At 41.3% G+C, this 23,664-nt stretch overlaps 1 protein-coding gene across 2 annotated transcripts in view; it reads left to right on the top strand.

Moving 5' to 3' along the window:
- The window catches only part of HUNK (hormonally up-regulated Neu-associated kinase), a 54,168-nt gene that overhangs the window by 12,527 nt on the left and 17,977 nt on the right, over window positions 1–23,664 (top strand). For both annotated transcript variants that reach the window (XM_065741808.1, XM_065741807.1), the window contains exons 2-5: window positions 5,729–6,021; window positions 13,525–13,580; window positions 19,387–19,522; window positions 21,330–21,457. In XM_065741808.1, coding sequence (XP_065597880.1) covers window positions 5,729–6,021; window positions 13,525–13,580; window positions 19,387–19,522; window positions 21,330–21,457 — 613 coding nt within the window. The remainder of the gene's footprint in view (window positions 1–5,728; window positions 6,022–13,524; window positions 13,581–19,386; window positions 19,523–21,329; window positions 21,458–23,664) is intronic.

Raw genomic sequence — 23,664 nt, 5'->3', positions numbered from 1 at the left:
AAAGAACTGGAGATCAGCTTGTGCTAACAATGGCTATACAGAATATCTGCGTGGTCTGGCTATTTGTCACATTCTTCTGGCTTAACTTAAAAGTTTGGTTCAGGGTGGAGGCCCAGGCCCTTCCTATTGACTGTCCTCCTGGCTGCACTCTGTAACGTGGAATGAATGATTGTGGTGAGCTGGGACAGTGCTGAGAACTGGCTCTGCTGCCTGGCTTGGCGTCACCTCCAGCAGGGCTGCCAGAAGTAGTTCCTGGGGAGGAAAAAGAAAGAAAGGAAAAAAAAAAAAGTAGTTAGAGGGAGATGGGCAGGGAAGCAGGGTGTCCCTCCAATAGTCTATAGCCGGAGTTTCTTCTCTTGTGTTGGTCTCCTGGCCAAATCCCACGGTGCCTGCTGAATTCTTATTCAAACTGGCTTCCTCTCTGTTCAGCTGAAGTTCCTTTTGGCAGAGATCAGCAGGAACTGGCTTCCTCTTATTTAAAGTTAGGAGGGAATTTGCAGAGGGAATATATTCAAGTGGTTGGATGAATGGGAAAACTCTTTAAGAGCCCTCAAAATGTCATACCCTTATTTTGTGAGGTCACGTGCAATCTTCTGTTCTCAGCAAAGATAAACATGTTATAACATTTTTTTTGTCAGACTGGTGCCATTGCCATGAAGTTGTTCTTCTAGATGGTATTGGAAGTGTCTGACATAAGTGCTGTTTAAGACCTCTTGACTTTGACTCAGCAAACAGGTCATTGAGAAAACCCATTTACTGGCAAGCAGGAAGGCTTGCTTCTTTCGAGATGCATCCTTCTGCCAAGAGACAGCCTGTATAAAGACACCCAATCTGGCAGGCAAGAAATCCAAGGCTGCTTTTGGACCTAGGTCGTTCTGAGTGCTAGCTTACCATGTGACTGCAGTCATTGGCAGTCATATGATAGTTAAGTTAGGTTTTATTCAGGTGGAATTATGATGTGTCTTTAACTAGATGAAGCCTGAGATTCACCAGGGAAAAGGTGGTGGGTAGGGAGAGAGATTTTTATTGTAAAACCACTGAAAAACTCATTGCTCTCTATCAATTCTGTGTGTGTTTGAAAATTAGCCCTACGTATTGGCTCTGGGGCTTCCCAGGGGAGCCCAGCAGAAAGCCACTGTGTGCTGCAGGCCAGCTGAGCCTGAGGCAACTGTGTGCTGGAGGAAAGGCAGGCTTAGGCTTGGCAGCAGGATGCTGGTACGGTTAGCCTCTTGTGGGGAGATCTGGTGAGGTACATTTGCAGATCTGAGGGCAGGGGTCTGTTGCTTAGGTAAGTTGTTCTTCCAGCAATAGGTTTTTTTCCACCATGTAACTGGGAAACAGAAGTGGATGATGGAACAGACAAGGAGGAACCGAAGCATTGTTTGTCCTCACATAGGATTGTGGGGAAACCCAGCTATTTTCCCTGAACCACCTTCTGTGCTTTGTTGCAATTCCTTATGCTGAGGCATGGCTGTTTACAAAGAAGTTGCAGAATGTGCTTTCTCTGCGTGCTGCAGTCATCCAGCACCTGAAGCCCACACTCCCACATTTCTCCAGGCAACATCTGGTCCTTTAAACTGTCTCTTTTTTGCTTTTTGTCAGGGCATTGCTGTGACTGTTTTTGTGCTGTCTAGTGCCAGCCAACTCCACCCCCTGCCTCTCTCTGCAGCTCCAGAAACCCTCCTAAAACACTGACTGGCAAAAATCCTCCACCCACACGTGTCAAACGTGTGCTTTTGTTTGGGTGATGGCACGTGCCTGTATTTGCTGATGTTGCTCTAGTTGCTGGGTTCTGCAAGCATCGTGACTGTCTTCTCCCAAGTATCTTTGCAGAATAGTGGTGTTTACACTTCCCCCTCAGCTCCCTTCCAGTATGCTTTAGCCCAGCCTGAACTATTTTAGTGCAGTGATTGAAAGAAGCTGCAATTGCTCATATGATGTGTCACACCATAAACTTCAGAAGGTAATTCATTCTAGCAGTAATTCTAGGACTCTTAAAAAAATAAAATAAAATATGGCCTGTTATTCATCTCTGTATCTAACAGCGTAACCTAAACCATTTATTTATTTACACAGCAAAGATAGACCCAAAAGCAAAGTGTTGAGTGTCAAGAGCCACTGTTCCTACATATTCAGACTAATTTCTTGCTTTATCATTTGTTTTTTAGATCTATGCTGATGTTGGCCAACAGCTCAAGTGAGGGGATAGACATGATGCAAAGAGCCTCTACATGTGAAACTTGGGAGAGCAAAACAGAATAATGCTTATATCTGGAGTAGGTTATGAAAGCTTGAACATGTTTGTTTTATGGTTAGGTAACATCTACAGTATTTTCTATCCTGAATGCTTTTTCCTTCTGCATGGATGAAATTTTCAGAAGTTAACACAAATACATGAGGCTGTGCATATTAAATGCACCGGGGCTCATTCCAGCTCCGCTTACCCTGATGTAACTGTTAGTGAACTTAAAATTGGGGATGTTGAGCTAAGCTGACCCTGGAGTTACTGAATGTGCAGGTTGATCCTTAGATTTCTTCTGCATGCTTCAGAGTTGAATTGTAAATTGGAGGAAAATTACAATTTGGGATGAACTGAGAGAGAGAGAGGTGCAAAAGCTGGAAGCAGTTATGGGGAATATTGATATGGAAGTCGATAGGCTGCGTTACGTGTTGGGGTCAACTGTGTATTTTTCCTTTAGTTATATTGAGGTTTCCTTAAAGATCTTGCTTTTTGAAGCAACACTGAGATGGAGAGAATGACAGCCATCTGAGATATTCCCATGCTGCAGAATGGAGTTAGGAAAGGAAGCAAGGTGCTGATCCTCTTCCAGGAGCAAAGCAAGATGGCACAGAAACCATTGCTCTGTCTAGTATGGGAAATGCAAGTCTCCTGTAGTCTTAAAAGGCGTTTGAGTCTTTTCTTCCCCCTGTGCAAAACAATTGTTGAAACAAAACTGTTGTTGCCTCTTTTATTAGCTGTGCTGACAGACCTTTTGGGCCCAGTGCTAAGAACACGGAAGGTATTGGAACTGTAGCCCAGAGTAAAGGGTGGGACTGAAGGCAGTTCTGCTGGGATAGGAGCGTGCCTGTCCAAGCATCTGTTAAAATCAATGAGAGAATTTATCCTTAAGGCACAGATAGCAAGTTCTTTGTGATAGTGAAGAAATTGGCAAGTGGTCATATACATGTAGTTGGCTCTGTCTCTTGGGTTCAGGTGTTTGCCCCTGTTCCCCACAGCTGTGCTCAGCCTGTGTAGGAGATGTGCATGCATTTAGTAATGTGCTTTTTTTAGTCAGAATGACTTCCTGATACGTATAACAGGTTGCCACTCCATTTTGTTAATAATCTGTATTGCGTATCCTGCAGCTGTGGAAAATATAAACGTTTTGGTTTGTGGCTTTTTCAACTTTTGCAGAGATTGTGTTCTGCCAGCAAACAAACTGGTAGATTGTGTTTCTGTTACCCATTAATTTGTTAGTCCTCACCAGAATGACTTCTGTGGTTTGCTGTCCAAATAATCTATGTAAGCTTCTGGTTTTATCTCACTAGATGGAAGAACTTACTAATTTAAGACTGTTTCCTTGGTGAATCACCTGAGGCTTTCAGAAATGGTTAAGTAGAGCTCTGATTTGCCTGTTGTCTTATCTCACAATGAAATGATCTTTCTTTAATGTGACTAGTCAGGAATGTAGCTTCCAGGCGTTTTATGGCTCTGATGCGTCTCCACATTTCACCCAGGCAGCTGTCATGCATGTGGTGTTTAGCCTTGCCTTCTTATCAGAGGTATTTCATTAGAGTAATCTTTTAACAGCAGAAATAGATCCAGCTAATAATGTGTGCCACAGTGCTGACTTCTGGTTGTTAAACTATTAAGCCCAGGCTCCTGTAGTTTTATTCTTCATTTCCTCTGCCAATAAAAACTTGTCTTTGACTCAGTAAGTCGAGTGATCTGGGTCTATTTTTGTTGTCATACTTTTTTGGTTGCTTTTATTTTCTAAAGGAAAACCAAATTGTTTGCTACTTTAACCTTTCCATCGCTTGTAGAAAGCAAGGTAAGGCTAGCCAAGGTGGGAGCTGCCACGTGCTTCAGTATGTGCTTGGCATTTCCCACGTGAGGAGGGTGGCTAGCTGTGTTGTGAAAAGCTTTGCCTCCCTGCTGTGGAAGACCAGCAGCCCCCAGTGCAGTGAATTGTGATGATGTAGTTGGCTGTAGCTAGAAGCGTGCTGTGTGTAGCTCGTCAGCTGTGAGGAGGAATGCCTGTTTGACTTGGGCTGTTGTCTGGGTGCTGAGAGTTAGCAAATCAGGTCAGTATGACTCCAAGGCTTTCTTCTTGTTCCTTCTTATTGTAGGAGTAAGGTGATGTAGGTGATCCTTGCAGGCCAAATCAAGGCACGCAGCAAAGATGCAAGTGTAGCATCTTTGTGCCTCCCTTGGGGAGGGCAGAGGGACTGTGGCATATTTTGTGTCTTTTGTTGGATCCGCACCTGTGCAAGCAAGAACATTTTCCATCAGTTCCATGCCAAATTCAGTGTCATACAGGAATACTAAGCACTGTGTTTCCCTCTGCTCATCCTGGGATATGAGTAACTGTCACTTCAGTAACGATCACTGAGCTGTTGGAACGCAGTGCATGCATTGAAGGACTTCCTTTGTTGCAGAGCTCTGAGGAAATGAGGAGCAGGGGAGGAGGATTCAGCAGTGCCTTTGTTGTTCAGCTGGCATATGCTGTTAAATCGTTATCTAGCACAGATGACCTGGAAGTCTGCAGCACCCACTCTAAATGAGAAATCTCAATAAGTAAATATCTACAGATTTGAAGCAGATTGAAGCAGAAATTTTTATTGAAATAATTTAGTACCTCTGTTAAAACAGTAAAAGAAATCAGGTTCTTTAAGCATATAGTATCCAAGCCAGCCTCATCTTTTTGTTCTCACGTGGTGTTCTGCACCAGCATTAAGAATGAAAACACTTTGATAGGGGCTAACAAATGCTGTGACGTGGAGTCTCCTCACTTCTATTACATGCTTTCATTGTGAGCTTCGGTTGACTTGGGCAGCTCTATGTAGTGTTGCATTTAAAAACAAAGTTTTGCCTTTTTGGGTTTTGCAAAGTTGCTGAGTTACAGAGATAAGAAGGGGGTTGTTTCTCATCTCTGCTTTAAAAGAGAGGAGAAAAAGAAAAAAAAAAAAGGTGCCAGGAGAATGGTACCAAAATAACTTTGTTTTTCATGATGTTTTTTTTCTTTTTTCTTTTTCAATCATGTAGAAATTAACACTTGGCTATAGTTTTAAGAAACTTGTCATGGAAACATAGAATCTCAAGTCATATGGCCTATGTGAGGAAAAGCCAAAAATGGCACATCTTGTAAATATCAGCTTGGAGACTTTCTCAGAAAGTAGATGACGTTGAATGTCCAGCATTGCGTGTGCTAAGTATTTGGGAATGGTTAATGACATTGTCGCCTGCCCTTTGTTACTGATTTCCTCCCAATAACTTTTATCTGTCATCGCTTAAGGGGATAAAGAACTAAATTGTCAGTGGAGACCAGAGTTGCAAAAGCAGCTGTTTCTCTGACCTGGGCAGCTGTGACTGAAACAGTTGTGTATCGGTTGAGAATGACATCATTTTATTTATTTATTTTTATTTTCCAGGTTGTTTGTGCAGGGTTAAAGCAATAAATCATCAGTGCTATTGCTAACAGCCCCCTCTCCTCCCATTTTTCACTAGGTGGCAGTGAAAGTAATTGACAAGAAAAGAGCCAAAAAGGACACATATGTCACCAAGAATCTGCGACGGGAAGGGCAGATCCAGCAGATGATCCGCCACCCCAACATCGCCCAGCTGCTGGATATACTGGAAACTGAAAACAGCTACTACCTTGTCATGGAGCTGTGCCCCGGTGGCAACCTGATGCACAAGATCTATGAGAAAAAGAGACTTGAAGAGCATGAAGCACGCAAATACATTAGACAGCTCATTCTGGCAGTAGAACATCTTCATCGGGCAGGAGTAGTTCACAGGTAATTTTAAAAACCCTCTGTGGAACAAACTTATCCCAGAAGCGATATCTATCCATGTATTTGTGACTTCCTTTTGAAAATGTATTCCAGCTAGCTTTTTGGCTAATTTTTATGATATTGTTCAAATGTTCAAATTTTAGAAAATAAAAGTATCTCCAGAAAGTGCTTGCCTGTAAGTTTAACGTTAGGTGAGCATGCAGGAGCTGCAGCAACTCCACGTACTTAAGCATAAGCCTGTACTACTGTGGTATTTTTTTGCCTCTGAAGCTCTGTACCACTGTTACATAATGAGCAGCTGCAATGTTCCTTTGAGGAGGCTGTATCTGCTGTCTTGCTGGTGGAAATGCAGTGGTATAGGGAGATGAACTGATCTGCCTGACATCTGTCAGGCTAGGATGAACCATAGAATCATTAAGGTTGGAAAAGACCTCTAAGATCATCCAGTCCAACCATCAGCCCACCCCCACCATGCCCACTGACCATGTCCCTCAGTGCCACATCCACACGGCTCTTGAACATCTCCAGGGACGGTGACTGCACCACCTCCCTGGGCAGCCTGTGCCACTGCCTCACTGCTCCTTCTGGGTAGAAATTTGTCCCAGTATCCAGTTAGAACCCTGATTGGGCCCATGGAAGTCCCTCATTTGTCCTTCACTGCTCTTTCCACTAATCTCATCGCCCCAGTGGGACCTCACAAGACTGGGAGAAAGAGGAGTACAATCCAGAGTATACAGGTGTTCAGTTCATCTTACAGTGTCTTCTCAGGAGAAACCCAGAGCTGATGCTTTGTGATGTGTTTCTTTAGGACTTTCTTTTAATCAGTGTATAAGCAGGATGTGGACCCCTTGCAGGAGGATGCTGTAGTTAAAAGTTCACCTGGACTCGGGGAGAAACAGGACAAGTTGATCATATAGAAGTCTGCTGAGGGTTACAGCATAAGAAACAGCCATACCATACCTCTGCCTGAAGTCCATGAGCTGTACCTGGCAGAGGCTGGGAGAGTACAGGTGGAGATGTCACACATGACTGCCTGTCCTTGTTTCCTTCTCCAGTTCTGTGCTGTTGGCTGCTATGGAGACAGGAGGATGGTGGGCTGAGTGTACCTTTGGTCTGACCCAGTATGTCTCTTATTCTGTTCTTAGGTGTATTTATAGGGTGCTGTCTAAGAAAGAGACGGCGCTTTCTAAATTTGGGCCAACTGGAGTTAAGTCTGAACTCCCACAGACTTTGCTACGTGGCACTGAGGAAGTTGTGTAGGCTCCATCCTCTCAGTATCAGGAGCGAAGCACCTGGGTAGTTTTGCAGATCTGGGTCTTAGTGTAGAAGATGGGATCAGTCGTAGCTACCTGCTCACAGGGCTGCTATGCAGGAAGCAGTCCCTCCAGTTGTGGCCAGCTGTGTGCTGGGCTGCCTGCCATTGGGCTATGCTCTTGGATGCATCTGGCTTGGCAGACGCCCCAGAAGCTGTTTTTTTGGACTTAAGGTTTCTCTGCTTGTTCCCCATGATCTGTTAAGGGATTGGTGCTGTGAGCATAGATAACCTTGTGTGCACTGAGGTCTTATCTCAAGCTAAACTTCTGGTACCACTGTAATACAAATATTTGAGCAGCCGCCAGGTTTAGTCTGTGGGTTCTTTATCAGCAGTTGAACTGCTGACCTTTTAAAATTATTAATCCCACAGTTTGGGGCATCAGAGTGGAGAAAATCTACTTATTGCTTTAAAGGATCAATTTGTATCCTGTATATATGGAAAGGGGGCCAGGAGGAAGGAGGGTAGGTCAATGTTTCTGCAATGGGCAGAGTAAAACCTGTCAGGAAGAGGTAAGGATGTTGAGCGTTTAGCAGCTGCATTGGGTTCACTAGCACCAAAGCCTCTCTCTGAAAGATCTGCCCTCTTCTCGCTGGCATGATTTCCAGTGTACTTACGGGGGACTGGCAGGACTGGTTCCCTTCTTGGTTAGAGAGGATTCAGGCCCATGTTATTCATCCAGAGAACTAGCAGGCCTGATTCTGTTTACACTATTAAAATATTTTCTCTAGTTTAATTGTTTAGCATCTTCACTCACACTGTCAAGGTACACAGAGCAGTGTGGACACACAAAAAAGTATGGGCAGCCCAAGACAGATTTCTTCTCCCATCTCTCTGCATGCAAAAGAGAGAGAAGGACTGGCAGTTGCCGCTAGAGCTGTCCTTCAGCTTCTTGGGCTATTGACTGCAGCAGCTCTAAAAACAGACTACTCAGCTGAAGAGGGGGAAAAAATAGTGCAGAAGGCTGATTCATGCTCACCCTGGATGAAATGACAGTGTTCTGTTGTTGTTATTATTGTTATTTTTAAAGCAGGTAAAAATAACAGCGCTTTCATTGAGGCGGTGGTGGTGATCTGTGGGCGTTTGCAGTCGCTGCGTGTGTGAAACAAAACACGGCGCAGTAGGCCGGGAAGCGGTGTGCTGTTTGCCTCTCTCTAAATACTTGCATCATTCACACCGAATTGGGTAGAGTGTTGAAAAGTATTCACTGAACCATTGATTACAGGAGGCACCAGCACTTTTGACTGCAATATGCAGGGAATAATCTAGATTGCTTGCCGCCTTCTATAATTCAGGGTGAAAAAGAAGCCAAAAATAAGTTGTATGAAATGGGAATACATTATTTGATGAATATTACTCAGCTAGTTTCATGATTTACAATCAAGACTTGGCACGACAGAAAAGCACACGGGTATTTGAACTAGAGTTGGGAATCAGAACTCAAAAGAAATGCTTCTTTTAGGAAGCAGTAGGACATGTGAGCCATCTGAAAAAAAAAAAAAAGCATCAAGAAATCTCATTTTATTTAGCGAAGGCAAAAAACCCACACATGAGCTTGATGCTGTTTTAAATTATTCCATTTCCTATGGAGTACAAGATCTGCAAGCACCCCAGTGCAGGAACAGCCTCTTGCTGAGGAGTGTCCATTTTTGAGAAATCTTTGACTGCTTTCCTGAAAAAGAAAATACCACTCTTCTAAATATAATTTTCTGTAATCATTCATGTTTCATTCCTTTTATCAGCAGAGTTGGTTGGTTGCTAAAAATACACTTGCAGCAAGCTCAGCTGTGAATCAGGTAGGAATATTTATCTTTCCCTCTGACAGAGGAAAACAAACCCAAATGGCAGTATCTGGTGAAGCTTTCTCTTTTCAGAGGGTGTTTACACAGGCCTTCATGCTGTCAAAAGGCAGGATGAACAATAAGCCCCTTGGGGGAGAGTAAGGGCAACAGAGAAAACAAAGTGAAAGCCTTGGTGCTTGCAACTGCATCCCACAGGAAATTCTCAACAACCCTTTTAAAGTCATTTTAACAAAATTCAATCCCATTCAGTGCAATTACTGTCAGGATGTCAAAGAAAAGAATTTAATAATGTATTGGTAATGAAGGTAGCTTTCTGTGTTCCCCCTTTTCCAGTCTTTGTGTCAGTATATTCATGCCTTCCAGTGCTGTTTTGTAATTAAAAGCAGACACAAGAACTTACCTGAGCTTTTGAGCGGAGTTTATATGTTATTCCATAATCTCCAGTCCTTTCTCTAGCACACCCAGGAGAGTAAGGTGGTGTCATGATGCAGTTGCTCAGGGTGTTACAGGAGTCCTGTCTTGGTACCCGCTGCTTTGACATGTTGGCTTTGGTAACTTCCCTCCTATTTATTTTAAGTGCCAGCAGTCTGGCTGCTGATGCAGTATTTATGACAGCACTGCAGAACAAAGTCTCCTCTTGAAGTGAAAAGCTGGTTTGCCTTCCTATTTTATGTCATATTTAGAATCTATCTTTGGGCATTCTCTCTTGGATTGCTGTGCTGTAAACAAACTAAATTTTGCGTGAGTAAAAACAATGGGCTGAAATCCACAGTTACAGATGCAGCTACATTGAGTTCAGGGACTTTGTGACTGATAAGAGCAAAAAGAAGGAAATGGTACTTAGAATGCAAAGCGGTGCCTTTGAAATGCATGTTAAGATTGATGATGAACCCAAGTTTCTGCACCCTTTCTAGCTCTTTCATGGGGCTACAAAGTGAGAATGTGGATTGGTAGTTGAGGTGTGATTTTTGGTGGCACAAGTCTGAGATACCTTGCTTGATGCAGCAGGCTCATGTTGCTTAGTGAAGTCACTGGTTTGAGCAGGGGCTTCCAACGTGGTCTGGGAAGCTTTATGCAGAGCCAGGGAAAAATCAGCCCCATGAACAAAAGAAGAAACTCCAGACTCAAACAAGCCATCCTATGAAGCAGGTCCCACTCTCAAGGAGGGAAACTGACGGTCTCTGGAGACTTTTTCTCACCATCCTGATCCCACCCACTGTGCTACTTTCTCAGCCGCACAGCCCTTCCAGTCACAAAGCAGCTGTGTCCAACTCCATAAACCTGTTGAAAAGTGCAAGCCATGCACAAAATTATGGGGGCCTGCAGGGACCTGTGTGTATGCCTAGTGCTTAATTGCTCTGGGTCTTCCTACAGACTTCCAAGAAGGACTTCCACGTGTTATGTGAGTTGTAGCAAGTAGCTTGTATTCTGCCTTGCAGTATTCAGCTGTTAAAAACATTAATAAATAAATAAATGTATATGGTGGAATGTTTGCTTTTTTGTTTGTGAAACTGATTATAATATTGTGCATGAAATTCAGTGTTCCCTAACTTTGAGTGCAGTGGTGCTGTTTTTCCCATTGCAGTGAATTAATGTAAACATTCAAACCAAGTAGCAACTCAGGTGAGTCAGGTAAATACAGTGACGACAATAATAATAATAATGATAAAGCAAAACAATCTCTCTCCAAACACTTAAGTTGAAACCAGACAGAACTCACATAATAAAGCATTTAAGAACTTGAGCAAATTCTCAAGTCTCATCTCTACAAAGTGACCTTAAGACAGATATAAAACCAGATTGTGCAATTACGCTTCTTGTCAAAACCAAATAGCAGGTAATTTGGTCTGTTGTTAAAAGTCTGTTAAAGCAGTCCCAGAATAACCCCTCACCCCAACCAGCCCAGACCAGCAGGCTGTATTTGCAGTCCTGCAGCCCCGGCTATGGGTGTCAGGTTCCTGTTGTGCATCATACTGCTCTCCTGTATGCGCTGCTGATGCTTGACAGCTCATAGACATCGGGCTGCTGCATGGTCCTGCCCTGTGCCGGCTAGCAAGTCCATGTCACTGTTGCAGTGGTTCTCCTGTTACAGTGTAGTCTGGCTTTTCTTGGTCTGATTTTGTACTGGCTATGTCTTTTTGAGACTGGTTGATGTGGAATCTTCTCATTAGGCTTTATCGAGGAGAGAAAATACACTGCTGTAGTTTCCAGCATCACACCAAAAACAGGGCTTTCATGTTGATGTGGACTGACAAAAATGTGTTACATATGAACTGTTAGATCAGCTACCACTTACTGACAAGTCTGCTGAGAACAGACATGTGGGCGAATGGCTTTAATTAACCAGGTCTGATTGCTCTCTATACTGAGGCTATATTTATTTATTTTTTCTGATAGCTTTAAGATTCCCCCTTAATATTTATCCTTGCCTTTATTTATTTATTTTTTTGAACATTGAATACTTTTAAATATCTTGCATTTATTTTTAGCTCTTCTGTTGCTCGTTTGTTATTCTAATAGCTTGTCTTTTCACCTCAGCTTATAGCTTTCATCTTTTCATCCTCTTTCCCTTAGTTTTAAAAGCTTAACTTTTCTTAGCTAATGTTTAACATACTCAGAGCTTCCAAATTGCCTTGCTTCTTGCATTGAGAGATTGTACTGAGTTGTTTCGGTGTGACTCGAAGCCCCATGTATTTCTGTTGATTTGTCATGACTTTTTTTTCTTTCCCATGCTGTTTTTTTGGCACTCACCTCTGTTAAATACCCGGCCTCAATATCTTTCTAGAGGCTAATCACACTGTCTGTAGAAAAATCTCCATCTGCAAGCAATAAAGGCGTGACACGTGAAGAAATAAACCCTATTTTTGGCAGTGGGGGGAAGCAGAAGTGGGTTGATCTGGATCCATCTGGCAAGGCATATCACTCTTGTACCAAGCAATTGCTCAGCCGTGGTGGCTGCCATACGGCAGAAGCTCCCTTTGGAGGAGGCAGAGAGGTGGATCTGTAGTGTGCTGTGTTTCGTGGAGTTTCCTACAAAGAGAGGAATGCCACCAAATAGCTGAAATTCGCTAAGTATTCTTTTTTGACAGCCTATTTCTCTTCATGCCTGAAGTAAGGAAATCTGCAAGAAGGACTAAATAGGGTATGGAAACATCTGTTCTGTTGGGGGTAGGTCTTTGTGACTATTGATGAAGTGAGTGTCATCCTGTGTACAAATACTCATTTCCCACAGTTTTGTTTGAAACGTGGCATGGACATAGAACGAAGTGGAGAAGAACATTTTACAAAAGGCCTGGAGTTGGTCACAACTATTTTTCTTTCTTTCCCACGTCCTTTACGCTTTGTTTGCTTTGATTGGTTTACTTGTCTTATTCTATTAAGCATTTTATCTTCATCTGTAATGGAGGTATTCTTCATTACTCCCTTTGCCTTACAGAGGCAAAATACCATGCCTTTCAGTAATTATAGCTGATGGCTTTATTAATCTAGTTGTTTTTTTTTTTTTTCTGAAGTATACTGGGAGGAGTATCACTGCCAGTCTGAGCTATTGATCTCCCAGTGTCCTAATAGTTAGAAATATTTTGTGTATGGATTGCAAGAAAATTCTTGTAATAAAGACACAACTAGTTGCTAGAGATCATGGACTGGTCATACAGCAACCTAAATGATTTTTCTTGTTATAATTAACACTTATACTGTATTTAAGCAGTTTTGAATTGTTCTTGGTATGGGGAGAGGAGGGGAGGAGGTGGGATGGGGTGAGGAATAGTCTTTGGATTTTTTTTTTTTTTAAATCTATAATGTGATTTAGGAAAGCACAACCACATTTATGAATGATGAAGAGCACGTGTACTCATGAGCACTTACTTCATTTTACATGTCAACAGAACATTTGGTGATCATGTAGAAGAGGACTGGTTTTGTCTTTCCTCCCTCCCAGAAGGCTAGTTCTGGCCCCTAGAATTGTAGACAATAGCAGAAAAGAGCCCTTTGGCTCCTCAAGTATCTGCAGAAGACAGTTTATTTAAGAGGCTTTGGTTATGAGAAGTAATGGGAAGATGATCTGCAATTGAAAAACATATTTGAAAACTTTCCATGTACAAGGTTTCTGCAGACTTGCATAAGAAATTGTAAGAATCTGATTAGGAGATACTGACAAATATTTGTAAATTCATTTTGTGCATGAGGAATTGGAGTGAACCTGTGTGTGAAAGCACTGGTAATTATGGAGAGAATACAGTGCATGGAACTTTTTGCTTTGAATGTGAAACTGTGTGTGCTGGTTTCATAATACCCATTATTACATATGCATCTTGTAAAGAAACTGATGAAAGTGATGGGAAATTGCTTCATTGTTTCAGAGGCTCACTCAAAATATTTTATTTCTTTCAGAGACTTGAAGATAGAAAATCTCTTGCTAGATGAAGACAACAATATCAAGCTCATTGGTATGAACCTAGTTTGGCAATTCCAGTAATTAAAGTTGGTAGTTTTATGAAGAGTATTTTTGAGACTTCATAACCCTCCATGTGACAACTGCTAATGTTGCTGCAGAGAGGAGCTGGGAGAGTATAGATAGCAGTCAAGCTGTTCCTGACAGCATCTTGTGAAAAAAATGTTCCAGCTATTTCAGCTTTAACTGGGTATGGGCATAATCCTTCATCTTCTAACAAGTGACTTTCCTATTTAAAAGAGGAACCTTGAAAGAATTAGGGAACGAACAACACAGAAGTTATTTATTTTATTATCTTGATAATTTCATATTTACTGAGGGATGGATTCTGCCCCCATATGCATATGCTTCCACTGAAGTCAGTGGGAGTCACACACATTTTTAGCAGCTGGCCAAATTTGGTCCTCTATTTATATTCTTGAAATTTGATTTCAGAACCCTCCAAAAAACTGTTTTAAGGAGCTGTTTAAAAAAAATAAAATTAAAAAGATCAGTTAAAAAACAGAGACCTTCTTGTAATTGAGTATCAGTTGTATGTAGTGCTCAATTCATTCAAGTTCTGCAGACATTTTAGATTAATCATCTGTGGGTGTAGTTTCTCACTGCCTTTGCATAACTCCCATTAATGCTAATGTGCACACTGAAAAGAAAATATGTCCTTCATTTAAAAAAAATAAACATTTATATTTGTTTCCGTGTCTCCGCTTCTGCCAGCAGCAGTGTCTGTGGTTGCAGACTTAAAACTCTTCCCTGACTTTCTTCAAAAGGTTTCACCATCTGAAAAGGGATGAAAAACACTTAACACTGGGGTCAAATGGACAATCATTGTAATATGTAAAGCACACATGTCTCCAAACAAACAAGAAGGGGATGGCTAATTAAATTTGAAATACTCAAAAATTACTTAGGGAATTCAGTCTCTAGAAGAATTACCACAACTTTTAGTCATTACTCCGTAGTGAATCAAATATCTCTGGAAAAATAATAGCAAAAGAGAATGCTGCATTACGTCAGTTACGGGTCAAAAGGATACTGATATGTTACCATGAATCATTCATCAGTAGTGATGGATACCACCCATTATCTTGATTTAGCGGATAAGTGAGACCAGATGGTTTGCAACAGCGCTGTATGAACATCTGATAGATTTAAAGAATTTCTATAACTTTCCTGTTATTGAGTGTTTGATTATGCAACGCTATGTGAACTTGACATCCAAAACCAAATCTAATCAGATGATATGTGTCCAATTTAAACTTACATGCCAAAAAAGAACTTCAGAGCTGTTCCTGCAGTTTAAGTTGCTTCAGTTGCATAGAAAGGTCTCCTCACAGTGGGTGGTGTGGGATGCATAGAGAAAGAGACAGATCTGTAGCCCAGCTCACATTGAGATAAATTGTCCTCAGGTCTGCAGCCTGATGCTTTTAAGCAGATTGTACGCGGTATGTATTTTAAAACAAAGCAATTACATCCCACTGTCCAGCTGGGTATGTTATTGAAAAATAAAGGTTACTTTATTAGTAATAATTTCACTGTAAGCAAAAACAGATTGAAAATTGCAGTCAGCTCAAACACTTGCATTTCATCAACAGTCAGCTGAAGTCCGTTGTTTCCTCTCCTCCCATTCCCAAAGGAAAACCTCTAATCTAATATTCCAGAGGAGCTGCTACTTGATTAAACAACCCCAGATAGTTAGAATTTGTTTTCTGGTACAAACTGAATGTCCCACATTATGCTTCTGTGCAACTCATGAAAGGGAAATGTTTCAGCACCTGTCTTGGGCTGGTTGAATATGCCTGATCATTTTCTCCTCTTTCTCCTTTGTGTTTGTTCCCTCACTCAGATCATTCCAGTTTTAGTATTTTATGTAGTGTCTTTCTAGAAACATGATGAGTCAGTTTCGTCGTTGTGTAGTGTAGCCCAGAAAATCTGAGAGATTACGTGCTGCTTTTCGTGCTTTCAAGGAAAGACATTGAGCTACAGAGCAGCTCACATCAGCTGCTTTGGGGTAGGAGTTTACTCTCCGTGTCTGGTGCAGCAGGCAGATGCTGTAGCATCTAAAAATATTGCTCATGTAATAGCCATGAAATTAAATAAATAATTAAATAAACAAACATAAAGGAAAAAGAAATGGTGAATGGAAAATGAAAAATGTAACATGAAGTGACACTGTGAGTTGCTACTTGTTCATGCATTTCAGTGAGAACTGAATCCCTTGAATGTCTTTCTTCATTCAGCTGCTTAATGACACTTTTTAGTTAGAGTATATTCTTAGGTAGTATTATTTGAAAAGGTCCATTTGCTGTGTTAAGTGGGCTTGCTCTTAGCTGTCTGTTAAGTCTCAAATCTGAGAACATCAGGAGTGGAAATGCTGGAAGTAATTCACTTCTCTTTGTGTACCAGCCTGTGATGGCAGGTATCTCATAGAGGTGCCATGGAGGGTCACTCACGGAGCATGCAGCATGCACCCTTGGCAGTCTGCTCAAGGAACTGTGGCACCAAAAGGACTTTGCCAATAAGTAGCTCTGCTGAAGTCTGTGGAGCTCCGCTGGCGTACACAGAGGTCAAACTTGTCCATGAGCTCTTGCTTTGTACTAAGGCAATATCCCAACTGTCACAGCTTCAGAGATAGCCGTGTATCCATAGCTTAATGTTGTAATGCTGATTTCCTGGAGGCGTTGAGAAGTAGTAGCGTAATGCGATACTTCGATAGCATGAAGAGTGGGGGTGGTGGTGCTTCCATGTCATAATATTTACGCTGGAAAGCCAAGTATGGCCTTTGATCTGAATTCTGCAATTAGCTAGGCTTATTGAAAGAAGCCCAAGACAGAGACAGGAGTACCAGTAAAGTTATCAGTGCTAGTGGTAATACCGTTCTTATCAAGATTAAAAGTGCATCCTTAACGCAAATCACCCTGTGACTGCTATGTGTTGCCATGGTATTCATAACAATATTCCCATTTATTTTGCAATAAAATCCCTGTCTCCACGCATTTTTTAATTCCAAAATGCATGAGAAAAAAAGAAAAAGAAGACGGTACACCAGCTGAGATTTAATGAATGAGCATAAGTCAATGAGATGTTTGTAGTTTAACCAAATAGGATAGTGAAAACTTTCACAAGAGGATACCTCCATTGATAATGATAAACAGATACTGGTTTACACCAGGTCAGTGTATAAACATTATGTACTTGACTGTAAAACACTGTATTGCGATCAAGTAATTTTGAGGTGATATGTCACAGTAGGATAAAGACCATGACTAATACATTGTAGTGGTATTATTTGTAGGAGTTTTTTAAAGTATTTAACAGTTGACATAACCTCTTTCAGGCCATAGCTAATAAATAAATTAATTAAGTGGCTCCTCAGAAGTATTTGTATAAGCCCCAGGGATAACACATATCTAGCAAAGATGTTTAAACAGTGTGCAGAGACAATTGTTTTCCATCAGAGGCAAGGAAATTGCCTTGATCCTCCCTTCAGCTGTTACAGTGCTCTCCAGCAAAGCCCTTTGAGCCTGTTTAAATATGATTGTGCTGCACTCTCAGAGAACCAGCCTGTCCACACTATTCTTTCGTCTCTACAACCAAATAGTCACTTTTATATGTATATATTTTGTAAGCATTATTTGTTTTTAGCCCAATTTCATAAAGGAGCAAGGTTTATGTGAATGCCTTGCAAGGATGTTTTTAATACTGTAAGGGACTCTTGTCTGATTTCTGTCACATTTGGCATGAGTTGAATACTAAAGGACAGGCTATTACTTCAAATCTCATGCAAATAAGGAGAGAGACTCTAATTAGTGAAGGGAGGTGTGGGCTCAGTATTTGCTTCCTGTATTTGGTCTGCAAGATGTGATGCTTTGAGCCCAGTCAAGCAGGTGGCTAGCACACCCAGAAGGCTGCTGCTTTATGAGACATGTGGATACAAGGCACAAGTCTATAGGAGCAGGTTTCAGTCTTCTGCTTCTCTGGGCTGCCTTATTTATATGTAAGACAATTTTCATTTTAAACATATCAACATTCAGATAAGTTTTAAGAACATTGGTTGAATAGAAAAGGAAATAAACAGATGTCAGTGTTCTTAATACTGGTATTTTTGTTGCAGCTATCATCAGTAGCAATCTATTAATAAATGTGAACATCTTTGGCTGTGACTATTCTAAGTCTTCTACTCATGGATATGTTGCCCTGCTGCAGAGGAAGATTTCCTAGCCTGTAAACTTTGCCCACATTGCACTCATCCTTGCAAGTTTGCCACCTTTCTTCCCTTTATCATGTCATAGAATCAAATAATCCTTATAATCTGCAAGATCATCCAGTCCAACCATCAGCTCATGCCTGTGACTTCTCTAAACCACGTCCCTCAGTACCCCATCCATGAACACCTCCAGGGAGGGTGACTCCACCACCTCCCTGTGCAGCCTGCGCCACTGCCTCGCTGCTCTTGCTGGGAAGAGATTGTTCCTAATACCCAGCCTGAACCTCCCCCAATGCAACTTGGAGCCATTCCCTCTTGTCCTGTCACTGCTGCCTTTGCTACAACCTCCTTTTAGGAGGAGGTAGAGAGCAATGAGGTCTCCCCTGAGCCTCCTCTTCTCCAGACAGAACAGCCCCAGTTCCTTCAGCTGCTCACAGCTTTGCTGCCCTTCTCTGGACATGCTCCAGGGCCTGGATGTCTTTCCTGTAGTGAGGGGCCCAAAGGTGAACAAAGTACTCCAGATGAGGCCTCAGCAGCAAGTTGTTTGTCCTCTTTCGAGACCCTCTGCAAGCCCTCCTTGCTTTTCCTTGATATCTCTGATACTGTGACTTCTTAATTGCTTTCTACCAAGTGAAAAGTGGGCCAACAGGCAGGGTGGGCCTGCACACCCTGACTGCATGTTGCCCCTAGACTTTTCTGCCGCTGCTGCTGACCGAGCTGCAGGCCATTTCCACAGCTGCTCTCTCCTAATTTCTCTTCTTGCTTAGTGGTTTAATTTTTAAGATCCTTTCTGAAATGCAGCTCGCCCTGAAGCCACACCAGTGCTGGAGCAGACAAAGGAGATGGGGAGAACACCCTCCATGGCGCCAGCCTGGGCTTGGGCTGGCAGAGAGCACTTGTGAAACTGCAGTCTTCTTCGGTGCTGAGGGACTGCATCTTGTTCCTGATCAGTTTATGATGCCAACTTTTGCCAGTCCCTTGCTGTTCCTGCCAGCAGAGAACATCAGATACACCCAGCAGCCAGAAATGGCATAATTCAAGACAGAAAAGTAGGGAGAGAGCCAAATCAACACATTCCTCTTCTTGCTTCAAGATCTCCCTGCATTGTTTTAGAGTTGAAACGCTGACTCTGCAACCCTTTGTGTTTGTAGTAGTTACAGAAAACAACCTCCCTGCCTTAAATCTGATTACTCCTTTAAATGAAATAAAGGAAAATGTTGAAGAAGCAATAGTTAGCCTCTTAGCGAAGTACTGTCACAGTGCAGAATCCCTGACTGCCTGAGGCTAGTTTCTACCCCATGTCCATTATGTACTGCATGGCACAAACTCAGCTCCAATTGAGCTGTCCAATTTTGAGTGAAATACAGTTGCTTTGTGTATAAAATTGATATTCATGCATGTTCCAAGACTTCTTTTATTGCTTGTCAAACTCTCTTTTTATTTAGCACAAATTGTAGAAAATTTTTCATGTGATTGATTTTTTCTTCAGCAGTTCATTGCATAGCTTTTGCTAAAAATGTGCTTTTCCCCCTTTCTGCTTTAGCACAATTTTACCGTATCTGTCCCTTTCATAACTGTGTCTCTATGCTTTTCACAGACTTTGGACTGAGCAACTGTGCAGGCATCCTGGGTTATTCTGATCCATTCAGCACCCAGTGTGGGAGCCCAGCATATGCAGCCCCTGAACTGCTGGCAAGGAAAAAATACGGGCCCAAAATAGACGTTTGGTCCATGTGAGTTACTTCTCTGATTTATAATTTGTTACTTACATTGTTACCGACTGCTCAAATGAGAAATAAGCAAGAAAATCTGTTTAATTAGCATGACTCTTTGAATTATTTTGTACAGATATCTTGACTTGAAATAGAGCTTTGCATAACTGTATGTAGACTGATAGAAAGCAGAACAGGGTGTGATTGCAATAAAGCCCAACTTGATTGATGACTTTGAGACAAGTTAGCGAGACATATGTTGTGTCCTCTGGCACAAGAGGATCAACATTTTTTCATATTCCCTGAAGGATCCTGAAGCTTTTACGTAGTCTCTGTGTACTATCCACAGTCAAGTCTGGCAGAAGATGTGAAAACCGTTCCAGTCATCACTTTGAAAGCATAGTAGTTAGAAAGGAAGAAGAAATGGGGCCAGCAGATTTGTTATCCTGAGCACCTAGCAGTGTTCAGGCAAAAGAATAGACAGCAACAGAGGAAGCTAAAAAGGTGTTCTGGAGTCATTGCTTTTGCTTGCAGTACTGTTACAGACTGTGGTATACCTTCAGCCCTCCTGTTGGCTATGGTGTCAGTTACCATTGCCTGTCCTGGAGAAGAATTGGATGAAATCAGCTGACTTTTAGCTTTTATTAGTATCTGAAGGTTTTCCCTCACCAGTGATCTGGGGATAATAAAATATTAATAAATTTAAATAAAGTTATAGAATTGTGGCGATTCCCAAGTTAAAGTGTTTGAAATGCTCTGAAAATAGAAAATACTGTATAAGTGAAGCTCCTGCTGAGAAAAGTTGGCCATAGTTTATGTATGAGACTAGGACATGGATCAATCTCTCATACTCATACATCAGCATTGTGATACCTAAAGAATCTTGAGAACTTCCCGTATGGAAGATCCTGGAGCACATGCTCCAAGGAGACCCACAGCTAGTTCCATCAAGCAGCTAGTTCATTTCTTACCCTGCAGTGGGCCACCCCTCCACATCAAGGGTGAGATTACCAGCCCTGAGGAATGCTCTTACTGGTACTGCAATGCAGAGAGCAGTCATTCCTGTAAACCATTTAAACTTCTCCAGTAATAATATCCTGCTTTTTTTTTTTCATCTAAGAAGGAAAAGTATGGTTAACCCCTGCCCTTTCTCATAGCTGAACAAATGGTTCCTGTGATCATAGTTCATAAAAGCACACTGGTTTGGTTTCTTTCTGTTCACATACATTCATTCAGCAGACTGGGGAAACCAATTCCCAAAAGGAAGGAATTCCACTCAATTGAATTTAGAGCTCTTTTAAGAGGGAAAGAATAAGAATACCCAATCCACATTTCATCACTGGCTCTGCTGGGTATAAATAAGCAATATTTTTTCTGCTCTGAGAAATGTAATTGTTCACACCTAATCTTTGTGCTGCACCAGAGGCCATGGGAGTCAGCAGAAACCTTTGCGCATTGAACCAGGACTGGTGATATTCCTGTTGACATGGTCGGTCATACCATAACCAGGGCAGAGGCAGGACAAAGTTGCTGAAAGCATGGCATTTATGCAACCTGATGGGAGATATAGTTGTGAAGCAACATTGAGTTAAGAACTTGCCTAACATCTGGGCTTAGTTCTTTGAGTCCCAGCTTATGTTCCACACGCTATGTGACTCTCCATGAGCAAACTTCTGCAATTTCTTGCCCAAGTCATTGTGCACAACAGAAGGGAGAGCTTTTTAATAACTGTCAGACATTAAAGATGACATACAGTCAGAAAATCAAACCCTAATTATCTCCTTGTTCCTGATTGTTTTGGTTTCTTTTTCTGTGTGTTATCTTTCAGTGGGGTGAACATGTACGCGATGTTGACTGGAACGTTACCTTTCACTGTGGAGCCATTCAGCTTAAGAGCTTTATACCAGAAAATGGTGGACAAAGAAATGAACCCTTTTCCCACCCAACTCTCCACAGGTAATCAAAGTGTGTTTGGACCTATTTAGATCCAATTGGTTGGAACCATTGCACTGAATTCTGGATTGCGAATCATGTTACCAGCATGGCATGATAACCTTGAAAAACCTTTTTCATTTTAGTCTAGAGGAGACCTGCAGGAGTTGTTACAGTATAACTCCTTTTGGTTTAACTTTTGTGTATAAGCTGGAGAAACACCAAGTTGTACTAAGTAATAGACAGGAACAAGTCAGTGGAAGTCAGTGAAATTGCTTTCATGGAATAGCTGGCCAGTTTTGCATGTTAGGATATTCTAGAGTCAGTTGCAGATATATGCACACATTACTTTGGAATACACATTCTTGGGCTTTATTGTGATTAGGATTGTGTGATAAGCTACCTTGAATGACCTCGTGTTCATTATGAAATAACGACACACACACACATAGTTATTTTGAGACAGTGACCTGTGATAAACTTTGTGTGTTCATAAAATGCAAAATTGATGTTGCATTGATATTAGAAAAATTACATTTTCTTCAAAGCTATGTCACTAGGCAACAGAATCATGTTTCAGCTTGTAGCAAGACTGTGTCAACATTTGGAATAAACTATGTTTTGTACTTTGGTTTTATTTTTGCATGCTAAATTTGATGTTCGTGGAGAGCTTCTGTTCTTATCTGTCAGGCTGTTTGCAAGCGACGTTCAATAAAATTAAAAGATTGCAAATTGAAAAAGGGTGAATAATCATATATTTTCAATCAATACACTAATGATGGCAAACCACTGACACAGGGTGTAAGAAAAAGCCCTTGCAAGTTGTGTCACAAGATGGATTCTTCAAGTACAGATTTCTCTGCATGCAGGAGAAATAGATAGTTAAGGATTTTCTCACATGGGTTATCTATGAATAAAGTGGAATATGTTGTTCCTCTTTCATTCAGCAACTGTATGAAGTATGCATTTTCTGCCAGCAATTCATGTTGCTGGCATGTTGGAAAGTGGTAGGCTTGCAAGTGATGGGATGCTGCAGTCTTGCTTTGTATTTCATGCAGTTGAAGTATTTGCTGTTTTGATTCTCCCTTATAGGATTCTGTTGCACAAAACTGCTGTTTGAATGTTCTACCACACATAGAAACCCCACTGAGTAAATTAAAATAAAGGTTATACTGACTGTTTCATACTGTACTGATCCAGAAGCCAAATCTCTTGCATCAATTGCAACGTTACTCTTGAATTCAAGAACTTGGATGTTGAAAATGACGAAAATGGCTGTTGTTTGATGGCTGTGCAGTAGCTTTGAACTGATGGACTGCCTTCTCAATGATTGTTTTGTTTCAAACACAGTTATCTTTATGTGGGAGGTTTCACTGACTTTACAGAGAGAACTCACGTGTTAAAGTCTGAATCACCCATGAAAGGCCTGGAGAAGACCAGACCTTGTGTAGCAAGAAAGATAACTTTACCTTTGACAGATTTCATTTTAGTATTTCATTCATTCTACAGTTTTATCATGGAGATCAAATTTTCTCACAGTTGCGACTTTTGACATTATGGTCTTCAGTGAAAACAGTGTTTTCTTTATCTTCTGAGAACAATAGATGCTTGAACTTTCAGAGATGACGGAAAATTAATGGAACAGATTTAAACTTGTTCACCTTTATTCAACGAAGCGTGAACAAAAGTATGCATCAGTCCTTGATTTAAGTCAGCAGGTTTGCACATTCACCAACGTGGCAAACTGTGATTTAAGATGACATTTGTTCTTGCCACATTTAGACTTTGGGTCAGTAGATAGAAAATCTGCTTCTCTGCTCTGCAAATTGATTAGCTAACCTCTTAGGTATAAGGGTCTTCTTTTTCATAAATCAGGTTTTCTTCTTCTGTAAATTCACATAGAGATTGCAGAAGAGCTACTTTGTAGTAGTATGTTTTGCTTGTTCATTGTGTTCTCTTTTAACATTTCATTTCACAGCTACTGAATGCAGGGTTCTTTTGTAGAAGTAGTGATTCATATACTAAAAAAGAGTATGCTTTATTTGTATTAGTTACAGTTTTGTGTGACTATGGATACCCAAAGCAACTGTGTAGCAACAAGGAAAACTGAGGTGTTAGTATTTGATTTTCCCACTTAGGAAACAGTTTTTCATTAAGCTGCTTACTCAACAGAGCTATCTGATTATTGATTTTATATGTGCAGAGTTCAGTTGTTAAGGAAGTTGATACTC

Source organism: Cyrtonyx montezumae, unplaced genomic scaffold (assembly GCF_038088225.1).
Source record: "Cyrtonyx montezumae isolate F1298 unplaced genomic scaffold, pur_monq_1.0 scaffold_3, whole genome shotgun sequence".
NCBI classification, from domain to species: domain Eukaryota; kingdom Metazoa; phylum Chordata; class Aves; order Galliformes; family Odontophoridae; genus Cyrtonyx; species Cyrtonyx montezumae.
Note: the sequence above shows the minus strand (reverse complement) of the source record. Positions and strands in the feature narration are given on the sequence as shown.